General features: G+C 42.4%; 1 protein-coding gene across 1 annotated transcript; it reads right to left on the bottom strand.

Annotated features, from left to right (window-relative positions):
* Nucleotides 1-708: 708 nt before the first annotated feature.
* On the bottom strand, nt 709-9,490 carry ush1gb (Usher syndrome 1Gb (autosomal recessive)). Its single transcript, XM_056242305.1, has 4 exons — nt 9,218-9,490; nt 4,650-5,100; nt 2,295-2,864; nt 709-1,619 (listed from the first exon to the last, which is right to left on the bottom strand). The coding sequence occupies exons 1-4, from the start codon at nt 9,379-9,381 to the stop codon at nt 1,335-1,337; spliced, it is 1,470 nt and encodes a 489-aa protein (XP_056098280.1). The 5' UTR covers nt 9,382-9,490; the 3' UTR covers nt 709-1,334.
* Nucleotides 9,491-14,516: the final 5,026 nt, after the last annotated feature.

Consider the following 14,516-nt stretch of genomic DNA (forward strand, 5'->3'; position numbering starts at 1 on the left):
TTGCTCCATCACTAGCATATCTGTGTTAACTGTCATATTTAGGCTGGGTTGTCATGAATTGAGTTGAAAATGCTAATTATTACTGCATATTACTCTAATTTACATTAGTCTTAAAATACAGTATCCATATGCATGACAATTCACAGAGTGAATCAGGAACCACAGTGTCTTTGATAAACCTCAAGCTGGTAAGAGTTTATGCAAATTATACCACAAAACTAAAAGGGTATTCATAATCGCATGACGACTTCATTCTCCAAATATAACCTCTTTGTGAGCAGGAATAGCTGGATAGAAGTGACGTGAGACCGTATTGAAGACCTGTAGTTTTTCTCCCAGCCACAGGGAGGCAGTTGTTTCACTCACTCATGCACACACACACACACACACACACACACACACACACACACACACGCACGCACACACGCACAATGGCTCAGTTCCAAATGCAGGTATAAGAAGCATTTTAAATATGTGAATTGCATTGTGCAGCCCATGATACTTCCGCAATGTCACACATTTCAAAATGAAACAGGATTTGTAATTAGAAGAGAAGGATGGAACTTGATTTTATCAGTCTGGTATTGACTGAACAGGTTTTAGACAGAGCATTGAATAACAGAATGTAATCAGAACAAGTTTACTAAAACAGTGCATAAGTAGGATTTGGCTATATTAATATTATTCAATAGCAGATGCTAGCAGGAAAACAAAGTAATTTGAGAGGAAGAGCAAGTTAATGTATTTTGCTTAGAAATACTAAGCCAAACACATTTTTTATTTGGAATAATATGACCATAAGATGCCTGTGAAATGATGTAAATGCACCTTAAGACTGGGGATGCACATTTCATGAACAGGGTCAATTGAGACCTCATACTATCTCCTGCCGAGAAGTGGTTCAAAAAAGTAGGCAGTGTAATTATCTTAGCATTATTATACCGCCTCCTGAAATACATTGCTTTGGCCAGATTCTCAGACAGCATCACGTGTATAATTTGCAGAGAAAGAAATCCTAGAATGCAACGAGCTCAGAGAAATAATACATCCAAAATGGTGGACAAGTTGAGAGAAATGCTGGTTATAAAGTAGTACTGATAAAAATACTCTAATTAAAATTGATTTACCTTTCCTTTGGGTATCATGTATCAGCTGGGAGTCAAGTCTCCCATGCACTTTGCGTGAGAAGCACTATTTGTGTACCGTGTTAAGTTGCAGCCTGTTAGGATACAGTTTAGCTGAGATGCTGCCTTAAAAAGCAGCCGCCTATGCAGTGAGCAAGGGAGTACACTAGGTTTTGGAACAGAGTCAATAACAGACATACACACACTCTTTTACAGCATAGTGTCTTGCATGCCGTCAGCTCTGTTGATAACATTGTTGCGTCTCTTGCACGCATCCAATAGTTTTTTGCGGGGTCCGAGTGGGATGTGAATGCTAATGAGGTCCTGCTCAGAGCACAACAGCAGCGCCTCCAGGTCCAACTGCTCTCGATTGAAGATGGACAAGAAGTCACTCAGTCCCTGAGATGCCAGGAACACTTCCAAAGGAGCCGATGATGGCTGTAGCTCGTCATCCTCCTCCTCCAAACCGAGGTCTCCTTCCTCCCATGGCAAATCCTACAGGACACCGCCAACATTAGAACTATCAAAGTCTCTGGACATCCACTTTTACTTAACAGGTTTGCATGTTTTAGCTTACTAAGAAAAGCATAAAGTCAAGCATGCAGGCATGTAATCTCCATCGGCAACTATACTAAAATAGGGCCCTTTTCTGTTCCAGCATGATGCATAAAGGTCAATAAAGAAATTATTTTATAGTATGGAAGAATTTGAATGGCCTTCACATATCCCCTGCCCAGAACCCCTTTTGAACACATTTGGGATGAGTAGGAAATGCAGACTGAGTTATGTTGCAAAACATCCAGTGCCGGACTGCGTCTGATCGGGAGTAAATCCCTGCAGTCATGTTCTACAATTTAACGTAAAAGCTTCCTATAAGAGTGGAAGCTGTAACCAACTCCCTATTAATGCCCTTGGCACTGAAATAAAATGTTCAGCAAGCACATATGAGCATGGTTTTTGGAGATCTGGTTCTGGAGAGCCACTGTCCTGCAGAGTTTAGCTATATCCTAAATACCCTAAATCCTAAAAAAAGCTAAAAACTGCAGGATAGTGGACCTCCAAGACCAGAGCTGCCCATCCCTGATGTAGTGCAAGTACAAGACAGTCAATAGTAAAAGTCTAGCTCAGGTGGTAGAACAAGTGGTATTATCTGCTGATTTTTGTTTGTACCTGTAAATTCCTCTCTTGGAGGCTCAATGAGCTGCCTATGCTGACGTCATCAAGACTGGGTGACCGTAGGGGCAATCTCCCTCGTAAGCGGACGTTCGGGACTCGTCCCACTGGTTCACTCCCCACCACGCTACCCTCATTCCGTCCCATTCGAAACAGCCCATCAGACACGTAATTGCGACGGAATACCATGGTACCGAGTCCTGGGCGGTTGAACAAAGAATCCCGACCGGAATCCGTACTTATTTCGGAGTATGCAGCATCAAATAGACCCGGATCACTGAGTGCGTGGGAAACAGTGTCTACCTCATCATCATCTTCATCTTCCCTTATGTCCTGTTCACCAGAAAACATGTTACGGATGTTGAGTCGAGGATTGGACTGCTGGCGTGGGCTGACGTATGTACCCTGCTTCATGAACATGACGTCATTACCCAGCTGAAGACCAGAGATCGAGCGAACACTCCTTCGACCGTCTTCGGAAATCTTGAACGTCCCATCACCTTGCTTCTTCTTCTCAAGACGCCGCAGAATCTTGGTCCGGCCTCTAGTTGTGGACTGAAGCGTTGCCTGTAAAGAGAAGTTTCTCATGGTCATTTTTCTCTGTTATACTTCACCCTGTATACAAACTTGTTAGCATTGCCGGTAACACTTTATTTTACAGTGTCTTTGCATGTACTTTGCCATAGTAATAATAGTAAAGTATGCATAATATCATGCAACTAACCCTCAACCAAATCCTACCCTATCCCTATAGTGAGTACATGTAGTTGCTTAATATTACTCAGTACTTAAATATATAATTACACTGTAACAATGACACCTTAAAATAGTGTAACCGCATGCCCTCACATACGTCACTAAGTCTCTAGTACTTCATTGAAAGACTATACGCTGATTTCACGCAGCCGCCATTTTGAAATGGCTCCGGTGGGAAGAAAACCGGAAGTGGCGCCTTGAATCATAGGAGAGTCGTGAATGCGGTGGCGTATTGTTGTGTTTAATGTAAAAATTAGTTATTCTTTAGACTATATACAGTGAAATTTATTTATAAATAAAATTAATTTGTTATTTATAACTCAGAACGTAAAAAAAGAAGCAGGAACGAACTATATAAATATCCTATATTGGATATTAACATCCAATAGTGTGAATCGCGGCAGCAGCTTCAGGTTGGTAGTCCAAGGCATTGTTGTTTATCTGTACTTCCGGGGTTCTTCCCACCGGAGCCTCGCTTTCGATTTCAAAATGGCGGCTGCGTAAAATCAGTGTATTGTTAGTGAACTAGCATGCGCTGACGTCTGAAAGGCATTATGCAACTCTGACAAAGAAGAAAGTCTTCATTTTTTCAGATGATTTATCCAAAGAAATGTACAGTAGTTTTATATCGGGGACATTTGCACAAAGGCCAATAAAGAAAACCACCTACCCGGAACCCCATTGAACACCTTTGGGATAATTTAAAAATGCAGACAAACATGTGTCAGGCTACAATGAAAGATTGGACACTCCTGCTATTATTGCTGGCTGAAACCACCAAGAATATTAGATAAATGAAAATGTAAGGTGTGGGGTATGAACCACATAGGATACTCTTTAGGATATTCTTTATGGTGCCAACCCTTCGGAACAGGTTTTGCAATGGGAGTGTGCTTATGACACTTTTGGCGCTTTTCCACTCCTAGTACGGCTCGGCTCGGCAAGGTTCGGCTTGCTTCGCTTTTCCACTGCGTGATACGACTCGGCTCAGCATGGCACGGCTCGGTTCGCTTTAGCTCGGTTCGCTTTTCCACTGCAGTTAGTACCGCTTCAAAGTGGGTGGGATTATAGTCTGACCGTTATAGTTTATCCGCTCCTCGGCAACCAACGAGAAGAACGTCTGCACTTCGTCCACTGACCATGATTCAGCCATTTCTTTTTTGGAAGTTTTCTTTCTTTCTTTTTTCTTCAAGCAAGTCAAGCAAGTAGTTTTAAAACAGGTGCTACAGCGGTGGCTGTTACTGGCTATTTAAATCTAGCGGGTTTGAGGTCTCGCAAATACAATGACGTTGGTAGTGACGATTCTGTCTGACCAATCAGTGATCTGCAGTGTGTTCACGTCACATTTTAGTATCGGTACGGACCGCTTGGAACCTCGACAGAGGTGGTACCATTTAAAGCGAGCCGAAGCGAGCCGTACCATACCGTACCATGCAGTGGAAAAGCGCCATTTAAAATGCCAGCTCAATAGGTTTTGGAACATAATTTATAACTTGCTTCTCCATACTGACCTAATGGTTGACTCCATTAAGGGAATGATTTATGTTTGTGTTACTGGTTCGATGCCCCTTATACCCTTGTGTTCAGACACAGTACCTGTGAGTACGTCATGTTGGAGTCGAGGGTGTTGAACTGAGGGATCCTTCGGCTTAAGGTGCTGCTGAAACTGCTGTAACTCATCGTATCCGACATGTCCATCGCAGCGCTCTCTCTCAAGAAATGCTTCTCCATGCGTTCGTGATGTTTGCGCTGAAGCTTTTCACAGTTCATTATGCGTTTCTCTGCATTACGGAAGCCACGGTCCTTCAATTTGCTCACCAGCTTGGGGTTGATGGCGATCTGTTTGGCGGCGATAGAGTCCAGATATCGAACACAGTCCATGTGACCCCTAGAAGCTGCCATGTCCAGTGGCGTGTGGTAGTCATTGTCCAAACACCACACGTTGGTGCCAAATGACACCAGAAAGGACAGACAGTTCAGATGGCCGTTAGCTGCCGCCAGGTGAAGGGGAGTGTTTCCCCAAATATCACATTTGTCTGGATCTCCACTGTGGACCAAATAACAAAAGCAATAGTGGATTGGTTATGTTTAATTCTATTCTGCTGTTTCTAACATAGTTTACATGGCCAAAATGAGTGGTCGATGGATATGGTTTTGTCAGTGACTGATACCGATGTCTAAAGGGCAGGGCGGCTGATGGCCAATATGTAAGTAAGGGATAATGCAAATCCAGCCAGTTGTTATCGTAGAATAAACCCGACAGGTTGATGCAAGATGATATCAAGTGTGATAACAACCAGCTGGATGTACATTATCCCACTTATTAAAATATTTAAATTAAATATTGATCTGAGTCACATCCGAAAATATGTCATTAGCTCTTTAAAAGCAAAGCTTCCGTGGAGAGAGCAGTTGCTAGCAAGTGGCAAGTTCAAACTAGAAGGACATTTAAGAGATTACGGAATACAGTCATACCACTTATTACATGGTATTTCACCACATAAATAATTATGGGGATCAGAAATATTGATATGTTTTAAAATCGTACCTGTCTTAAGGCCCTTGCACACCGAGTCCGAAATTCGAGTCCGAAATTTTCACACGTTAAAAACGTCATGTCAATCACGCTTGCACACTGCCTCCGAAACTTTCGTCTTAAAATTTTTTTTAATTTGGTTTGATTTTCTGCGTTTTTCGCATCCGTAGCATGGAGTTTGAATGGTGTTTGACAATTCAGAGCCACCAAATCACGAATACGAAAAAACGCATACGAAAATTTCGGACTCAGTGTGCAAGGGCCTTTATCATCCATTACAGTGTACAAGACAATCATCGCAAAATGTCAACAGCTGAGTTTGTATGAAACAAGAGATAGAGTCCGCGATACCAGATGACAATTATATAACTGTACACAAAATATTGATTTGAGTTTTAATATTTTATTTGCTCACCAAACGCAAAACTTCCACGGGTAAAAAACGTTCCTAGCAAGCATAAAGTGCCGACTTCAGTTACCCGGATGAGTTTATGTTATCAGTTTTTACCGGTTGTTACATTCTGCTGGATGGCACGATTGACCAATCAGAATCAAGTATTCCACAGAGCCGTGGCGCGTAATAAAACAATTTATTAAAGTTTTCTGGCCAAAATGGTTCCTGGCCAATGGTGATAATGATAATCTCAAAATGATCACATTTTGGTTGATTAATTGGCCAATTACTAGTGTAAATATAGAGTGTGTGAATGAATACATGTGTGTGTGCACATGTGCATGAGTGCATGCATTCATGTTCTGTTATGTGGCAAGGTGTTAATCTAAATAAGTAACATGATGCTTTGGAGCTCCACTTACCCCCTGTAACACACATGTACACACGCCTACACACATTATGCAAACTGCCTTTGTGACTCACCTCTCGAAGTCATTAAAAACTGTGCACCATGTAATGCATTCATTATCTACACAGAAAGAGATCTGCAGTATTCATTACCAACCATACTTTTACAGACTTTCTTTTTTTGCTTGTTTCATGCGTGTGACAATTTAGCACAAGTGCAAAACCCAGTTTATTGTAAGTCAGTGTAACATTAACCAATAATCTGAGTGTCAAAATTATGTAGGTCTATGTTTTCCCTTAAACCAACTGAAGTCCAACATACCTTAGTCAATACAGATTCAATGCTGTCTGCCCTCACTAAGGTCCATATAACCGCTCAGTGTTTTCTCTTTTAGTCTCAAATTCTCATGCCTGCAAGAGGACAAATGCTCCACTCATTAGCAGAGACCAGCACAAACTATGCAAGGTTTTATGGGACCATGTGGGGTCACAGAATTGAAATGCAGAAAGCAAAAAACGTGAAAGACTGAGGTGCATAATGGTCCTGACATTCAAGTCAAAGAACTGCCAACAGCCAGAGAAACAGGAAGGTGGCAGAGGAATAGCCCTAATTCATTATGTTGACCTTTAACTGTGAACATTAACATCTTTCTCTCTGTCTGGCCATGTGTAAAAGTCCTCCCTGTAAATGTGCACGAGGCCATGAACTCCTCTTAAAATCTCAAGCATTAAAACGTCCTGCACGTTAGAGATGTAGCACAGACACGCTGGAGCCCTGATGCTCAGTTGGTCGATGCAGTCTGTTTTTATTAATACTCTCGTACTTCTTTCAAGTAAAAGCCTTTTTTCAGCTATCAAGAAAAGCTCTGTTCAAAATTAAAATTCAGTAGTACACATTTTGGCCTTATTCAGCATAATGTGCATCTAATTTCAAATATTATTTTTGAAATCTTTTTTTAAAATGTTAAAACTTGCTATGAATGACTTTCCTTTTTGGATGATATCTCATCTCCAACAACCTGACTCTGTTTAATAATCTAATGCAGACTTTTCTTTTAATAATCCAGTCCACTCCTGATGGATAAAATCTAGGGCTCGCCTTCATTTTTTAGTTAAATATCCTGTTTTATTCAGAAATGGGTTGCAAACAGCATTTCACATTGACGTAAACATTACTTAAGTATAACCCATTCCACAGTATTCCATTAATATTACCTCAAAATCAGTACAGAAAATGCATACTCATCACATCCAAATAAAAGCTTACACTACAAAGTGATTCTCTCTCCACTTTGGGAATCATGAACTCTAAATGCTGAGCTATGACTCAAACGTGAATGTGTTTCAGTAACAGATCTGACGGAGAACACTAATTAGAGAACAGTGAGGGTGTTCACAGAGCAGAACATTTAGCTTCCATTATTAACCTTGTCTTGAGATAAGAGCCAGGTTATTTAGATCTAATTACCTAATGACTTGAGAAACAATGCAATGCTACAGCTTTCTCCTAAAGCAAGTTCCTCCCAAAGAACAGTTCACAAAAAATTTTAAATAATGTTATTATTCACTTTCCCTCATGATGTGTTGGTGCAGCCTGCTCCACATGTAAAAATCAGATTAACAGCATTATTTTGTGAACTATTCCTTTAAAAATATCAGTAAGACTGCTGAACGCTGCAGATGTCCATGACAAATTACAGTAAGCCTTTATCCGCAACTCCTCTGCATGCAGAGTTCATCATTTATTATATAATATAGGCCTGCTTTTAAACAGTAAGACAAGACAACGGAAAAGCATAATTCAAGAGAGATGCATTATTCTCCTGGTGACCTTTATTTTAATTAGCCCAGAGCAGTAAATATGCAAATAAAACAATCCAGATATCCATCAGTGAGAGCGTCTGGGTTTAGGACTAGATGATCTCAGTGCAGATGTGATCCGATACAGGAGAACACAGAACAGCCATCCTGTTAATGAGACCGTATGAGCCAAAACATAACTAGACCTGAGAGGGCTGTATATCATATTAATTATTTTAAAAATGTATAAACTACCTTCTTCAAGTAGAATCAAAGATATAAAGGGCTTTACAGACTGATGCTATAATCATTTAAAGTTCCACAAAGAATTTTTGGTTACACTTTATTTTAAAGTGACTCAAATAAGTACTGAGTAAAATGAATTAACTACATGTTCTTACTATAGAGTTAAGGTTGTGGGTTTGGTTTAGGGTTAGTTACTTGTAATTATGCATCATTTACTGTTTCGGACTCATTTACTAGAAGTACATGTATAACGTGCAACTATGTCACCCTAACATAAAGCGTTACTGAATTTTTTATCTCTTTCAAAACCTTCTGTTTAATAAATGCTAAAAAACAAAACTGATCAGCAGTCCATAACAGATTACATAACACATCTTCTCTGAAAAATATTGCATTAACGAGGGTCTCAGCGACCCCAGGCATTAAAGTGAGTAAAGGAAATAAATATTCACATCATGCTAAGATTTTCAGACTGCTACATGAATCTTGTTATATTGTATTTTTGCACAATGCATTTTTTTATTGCTGGAGAGTCAAACTGTTACTACTAGATAACAGTCCAGTTCTGAAAAGAAATGCTTACAGTCTCAATAACAACAGCCTGATGAAATTTGACAATCAGCGAATAAAAAAATAAAAAAAACTCTATTATTATTATTTTCACACATACGTCATTCGGTGTCTCGAAATTAAAACTTTAAATAGAAAATCATGTTTAAAAAAAAATTAATGCATGAATAGTTATATACATTCTCCATAAATAATTGACGCATCACTGACCCTCGTGCCACCAGCAGTCTGAGCGCGTCCAGGTTGCCGTGGTGCGCGGCCCAGAGCGTCGGCGTCATCCCATCCTCATCCGGCGCGTTCAGGTCTTTGCGCGTCGCGTCTCTCAGCAGGTGCAGGTGCCCGTCTCGAGCCGCCCGGTGGTATTTATCGTTCATGGCGGCGAATGAACCTCTACCCCGGCTCACGGACGGTCATCTGTCGTCTGTGTGTGTGTGTGTGTGTTGGCGAGATTTCACGTGCGCTTCAGGCGTCTCCAATCGAGCAACTGCATTTTACGCTCGAGCGGTTGCTATGGGAGACCTCCGGAAAGGCCACGCCCACTTCCTCTAAGCGCACACCTGAGAGATGAGAAGTCACACCTGCGGTGACACATTCATGAAGATCACACTCTGTTAGATCCACATTAGGAGAATAATCAATATTGATGCACGATTTGGCACGAATGCCAATTATATTTAGATTAAATCAAACATGAGTAAATAACCTGCACACCCAGTGCAAAAGGACACTTTGCAATGTTGGAAATAGCTACTTTCTGTCAATTTTATATTATTTATATAAATATGACATTTTATCAAATCTTTTCACCTGGATTTTAGCCACAAGTTTGCCTTCATAACTTGCTCTGCCTCTGAAATGATCTAAGAACTTGTCAGATAGAGACACTTTTTAAAGTCCAATCAATTTCTGATGGATTAATTGAATAGTAGGGAGGTTAAGCCCAAAAAATAGGCCTTTGACTTCAAGTCATGATGCAAAGGTCTCCTTTGGTATGGAAGTACCTTAGGGTCATACAAATAAATTTATCCTAAGACACAAGTGAGATCACACTTTGTATCAGAAATAAACATGTTTTTTCAAAAATGGCCGCCAATGCGCCGAAAATACTCTAGAGCCCATATCTTTGCTTCTGTTATCGCTATAATGACAAATTTGGTGTCAAAGTGTACATTCTTGGGGTCAAGGAATCCAATAAAATTGGTTTCAAGTTTAAAAAAATAATAATTTTCCCCATACCATGACAATTGGGGGTAAATATGCACATTTCACATAAAAATTGTCATCAGAGTGACTTTACTTATCTTTTCGTTCAAAAACTTTAATTTTGTATTTAAGCAGTGCAGCTACTTCTGTACATTACATTTGTCCTAAGTAGCATGAGATTTCGACCAGTCAGGAGTAGCCTATAGCATATCAGTTCCTGCAACAACACATCCCATCTGCACCAGGAGCTGTGACAGCTGTTGAAGGTCAGAGGTGACAGGTTAACACTTTGAGGTTCGTATGACTTTCTCATTAAATAAATTTTTTTTTTTTAATGTTAGATAACTAATAAATAGCTAGCTAGTTGACTATGGAAAAAAAAACCTTAGAGGGAAAACCTCTTTTCTCGAGAATACTGAAGCCAAAAATTATCCTTATAATTTGTATTAATTTAAAACACACTTGCTGCAGCTAGCAGACCTAGGCGAGGCAGCTCGCGCGCCTATTGGATGCTATGCGGCAACTGCTGCAACCTATCGAGGCACTGCTCGTGACGTAAGCACCAATGAGTGGGCGAATGGGCGTGGCTTATGCCTATATAAGCCAGAGCTCGATAAGATGCTCCTTGGTTTTCATCGACTGAAGCGAAACCAGATGGTAGCACAAGCACGGCAGGGTTACGCAACACTCATTCCCTCTTCTAGAGAGAACCGAGGTTACGTTAGTAACCGTGACGTTCTCTTACGAGAGTACTCTCGTGTTGCGTAAGCTAGCTTACGCTACGGGAATCCAATTTAAAACGCCGTGCGTGCTAAATCTACCACAACACTGACCCAAGGGCGAGCGCCCTGAGTTCATATGATATGGGGATATGAAAAGCCGACATTGGGAATGGGCTTAATAAGAATGATATAAGGTAAACGTGGTTACCTTAAATGCATAGAGGGTGCTTAACACGGTATAACAGTCAGGGGAGGCAATAGCCTGCCTGAACTGAAAACTTTGCAGTCCGCGGAACCGAGTCCGGCAGAACTGAGCGGATAAACTAAACTGACAACAGTCTAGCTTGGAGCGCGGGAACTTCCAGGTTATAGAACCCTATAAATGTAGACAGAGAGGCCCAGCCTGCCGCCATACAGATATCGTGAAGGGAAATCCCACTGGACCAGGCCCATGAAGAGGCATGCCTCTAGTGGAATGAGCTCTGACGCCCAGAGGGCAACGAAGGCTCTTAGATGTATAAGCCAGTGAGATAGCGTCCACTTTCCACCTGGAAAGGCTATGTTTCGAGGCAGCTAGACCTTTAGATCGGCCACCAAACGAAACAAATAGCTGTCCTGACCGTCTGAAAGCAGCCGAACGTTCCAAGGGCCCTAACCAGGCAAAGGAGATTCACGTCAGACTCGCTGTCAGATCCGAAGAGAGAATGTCAGATTGAAGAGGCGGTGGTACCAGTACCAGTCGGTCGCCTTCCAAGGTTTCAGAGCTGCGACGCATTTCTGATTGACCCTGAGGCGAAACAGATCGGAGGCCCAAGCTTGAGACGGCACTCGTGCTTTCAGCCACCACTGCAGTGGGCGCATGCGAAGCAGACCCAGCTGGAGTACTGATGATGATGAGGCCATGAGGCCCAGCATCTTCTGAAATCTCTTGAGCGGGACTATAGTGCCGCAATGTTCAGTATGCGCTCTGGCGATAGTCGCGCTGTCATTGACAGCGAGTTCAGCTCTGTGCCCAGAAAGGATATTTCCTGGCTCTTCGCCCAATTGACTGTGAGACCAAGATTCTCGAGGTGTTCGAGTAATATGGTCCTGTGTTCTATGAGCTCTGAATGAGATCGAGCTAGAATCAGCCAATCGTCCAAATAGTTCAAAGCTGGCATTCCCTGAAGTTTCAGGGGCGCGAGAGCCGCGTCCATGTACATCATAATATACAGGATGCCAGGGACAGGCCGAACGGTAGGACTGTGTATTGATATGCCTGGCCCTCGAAGGTGAATCTCAAAAATCGCCTGTGACGAGAGAATGTCAGACTCGCTGTCAGATCCACAGAGACTTGTGCTCTGAAAGGAGTGGCAAGTACTTTGGGGACATAATCATGTCTTGGTTTGAGGATGACCTTGGAGTCATTAGGCCCAAACTCAAGGCACGACGCACTAACAGAAAGTGCGTGTAAGTCACCCACCAGCTTGACTGAGGCGATAGCCACCAGAAAGGCGGTTTTCAATGAGAGATACTTAAGGTCCACAGACTGTAGAGGTTCGAAAGGGGCACCCTTCATGGCCTCCAGGACCAAGGAAAGGTCCGAGGGGGGGCGAGGAGGGTTCATCCTTCTAGCTCCCCTGAGGAAGCGGACTACAAGGTCGTTCCTACCCAGTGACTGGCCATGCGAATGTTTGACAAACGCAGCAATAGCCGCCACATATACCTTGAGCATGGATGGGGATCTACCCTTATCCAAGAGCTCCTGTAGGAAGGAGAGAACCTCCGACACCCCACAATCTTGTGGATCCAGGTTGCGAGCTGAGCACCAACCTGAGAACACTGACCACTTGGAACCATAAAGCCATCTAGTAGAGGGCGCTCTAGCTTGCGTAATCGTGTTTAACACTCCGTCGGGGAGACTGATGGGTACCCGTTGATGGCCCACACATGCAGAGCCCAAAGCTCGGGTCGTGGGTGCCAAATCGTACCCCCGGCCTGTGAGAGGAGATCTCTCCTCAATGGGACAGGCCACGGAGGCAAGCTCTGAAGCTGCATCAGCTCCAGAAACCAAACTTGGTTCGGCCAGAACGGAGCTACTAGAAGTACACAGGAACCGTTCTCCCTTATAGGCTTGATTACCTGTGGTAACAGCATGATCAGAGGGAAAGCATAGAGAGGGCGGCTGGGCCAGTGATGGGCAGCCCAGCCGCCAGTGATGGGCTGGGCCAGTGATGGGCTGGGCCAGTGATGGGTGCTGAACCCATACAAGGATGCGTTCTGCCAGTGCATGAAGGTTCCGTGATCTCAGACTGCCCTGGCGATTTATGTAGGAAACCACCGACATGTTGTCCGTGCGGACAAGGACATGGTGGCCCTTTAGAAGGGGAAGGAAGAACCGCAAGGCGTTCTCGACCGCCTTCATCTCTAGACAGTTTATGTGCAAGCTCTTTTCTTGGCTTGACCACAGGCCAAAAGTCGGTCTGCCCTCATAGAGGGCGCCCCAGCCCGAATTGGAGGCGTCTGTCGAAACCACTATCAGTTTAGAGATTACTCCCAGGTTTACACCTGTCTGATACCAGTCGACCGCCTTCCAGGGCTCCAGAGCTGTGACACAGTTCTGAGTTACCTTGAGACGTAAACGACCGGATGCCCATGCTCGACGCAGGACCCACGTCTTCAGCCAGTGCTGTAAAGGGCGCATGCGAAGCAGACCTAAACGAAGAAATTATTAAGTTGTGAATGGACTGTGTGTTTGGCATGCGTTTTTTAATAAAAAATTGCATACTTCACCTCCAATTGTCATGTTAAGGACAACATTATTGTTTTTTAGTCTTGGAACCTATTTTATTGGACTCCTTGACCACAAAAATGTACCCGTTGATACCAAATTTGTCATTATAGCTATGACAGAAGCAAAGATATGGGCCTCTCAAGTATGGTCGGCGGCCATTTTTAAAAAATGTGTGTATATAAGATACAAAATGTGATCTCACTTGTGTCTTAGGATAAATTTATTTCTATGGCCCTAAGGTACTTCCATACCAAAGGGGACCTTTGCATCATGACTTGAAGTCAAAAGTCACTTAACCTCCCTACTAAAAGTCTCATTCACCTTTTTTCCCCATTAAATATCCTGTATCATTCAGAGAGATATAAAATTGCATATTATATAATATTCTGTTCCATACTAATTTGAACAGGTTTCTGACATATATTCGATTTGCAAACAATAAACTGGACCAAACGGCATTAAAGAAAGTTTTTATAGTATTTCTATATATGCAGCATTCAGGTTTCCCAACATTAAGTTTTTGCTTCAGTTTATATACAGAGTTCATTTACACACAGAACACTATTACAGTAAAAATAACATAAAAAAAAAACCCAATATAAACACACACTCCTCTCGCTGTTCACGAGGTCAGAGACCTGAGGGTTGTGTGTGTCCGCTCTCATGGATCGACTCACAGCGGAAAATGAAACGGTGTCAAAAACAACAGAACAGTTGGACTGAGCAGCATCAGTTCATTCATTCCTATATACTGTACAACACAAAAACAAGGCAAGGAAAACGAAATCTTAGACTGCGTTGAATTCAATTC

The sequence above is a fragment of the Rhinichthys klamathensis genome, unplaced genomic scaffold, assembly GCF_029890125.1.
Source record: "Rhinichthys klamathensis goyatoka isolate OS25496 unplaced genomic scaffold, OSU_Roscu_1.1 h1tg000721l_1, whole genome shotgun sequence".
Lineage (NCBI taxonomy): Eukaryota > Metazoa > Chordata > Actinopteri > Cypriniformes > Leuciscidae > Rhinichthys > Rhinichthys klamathensis.

Excerpts from the sequence above, each read along its gene's own strand:
- ush1gb (XM_056242305.1), bottom strand. The coding sequence starts at position 9,381 with ATGAACGATAAATACCACCGGGCGGCTCGAGACGGGCACCTGCACCTG. Across the intron at positions 2,865-4,649 it reads CCAACATGACGTACTCACAG|GCAACGCTTCAGTCCACAAC; the intron begins GTACTGTGTCTG and ends TTCTCTTTACAG. Across the intron at positions 1,620-2,294 it reads TCCAAGAGAGGAATTTACAG|GATTTGCCATGGGAGGAAGG; the intron begins GTACAAACAAAA and ends GGTGTCCTGTAG.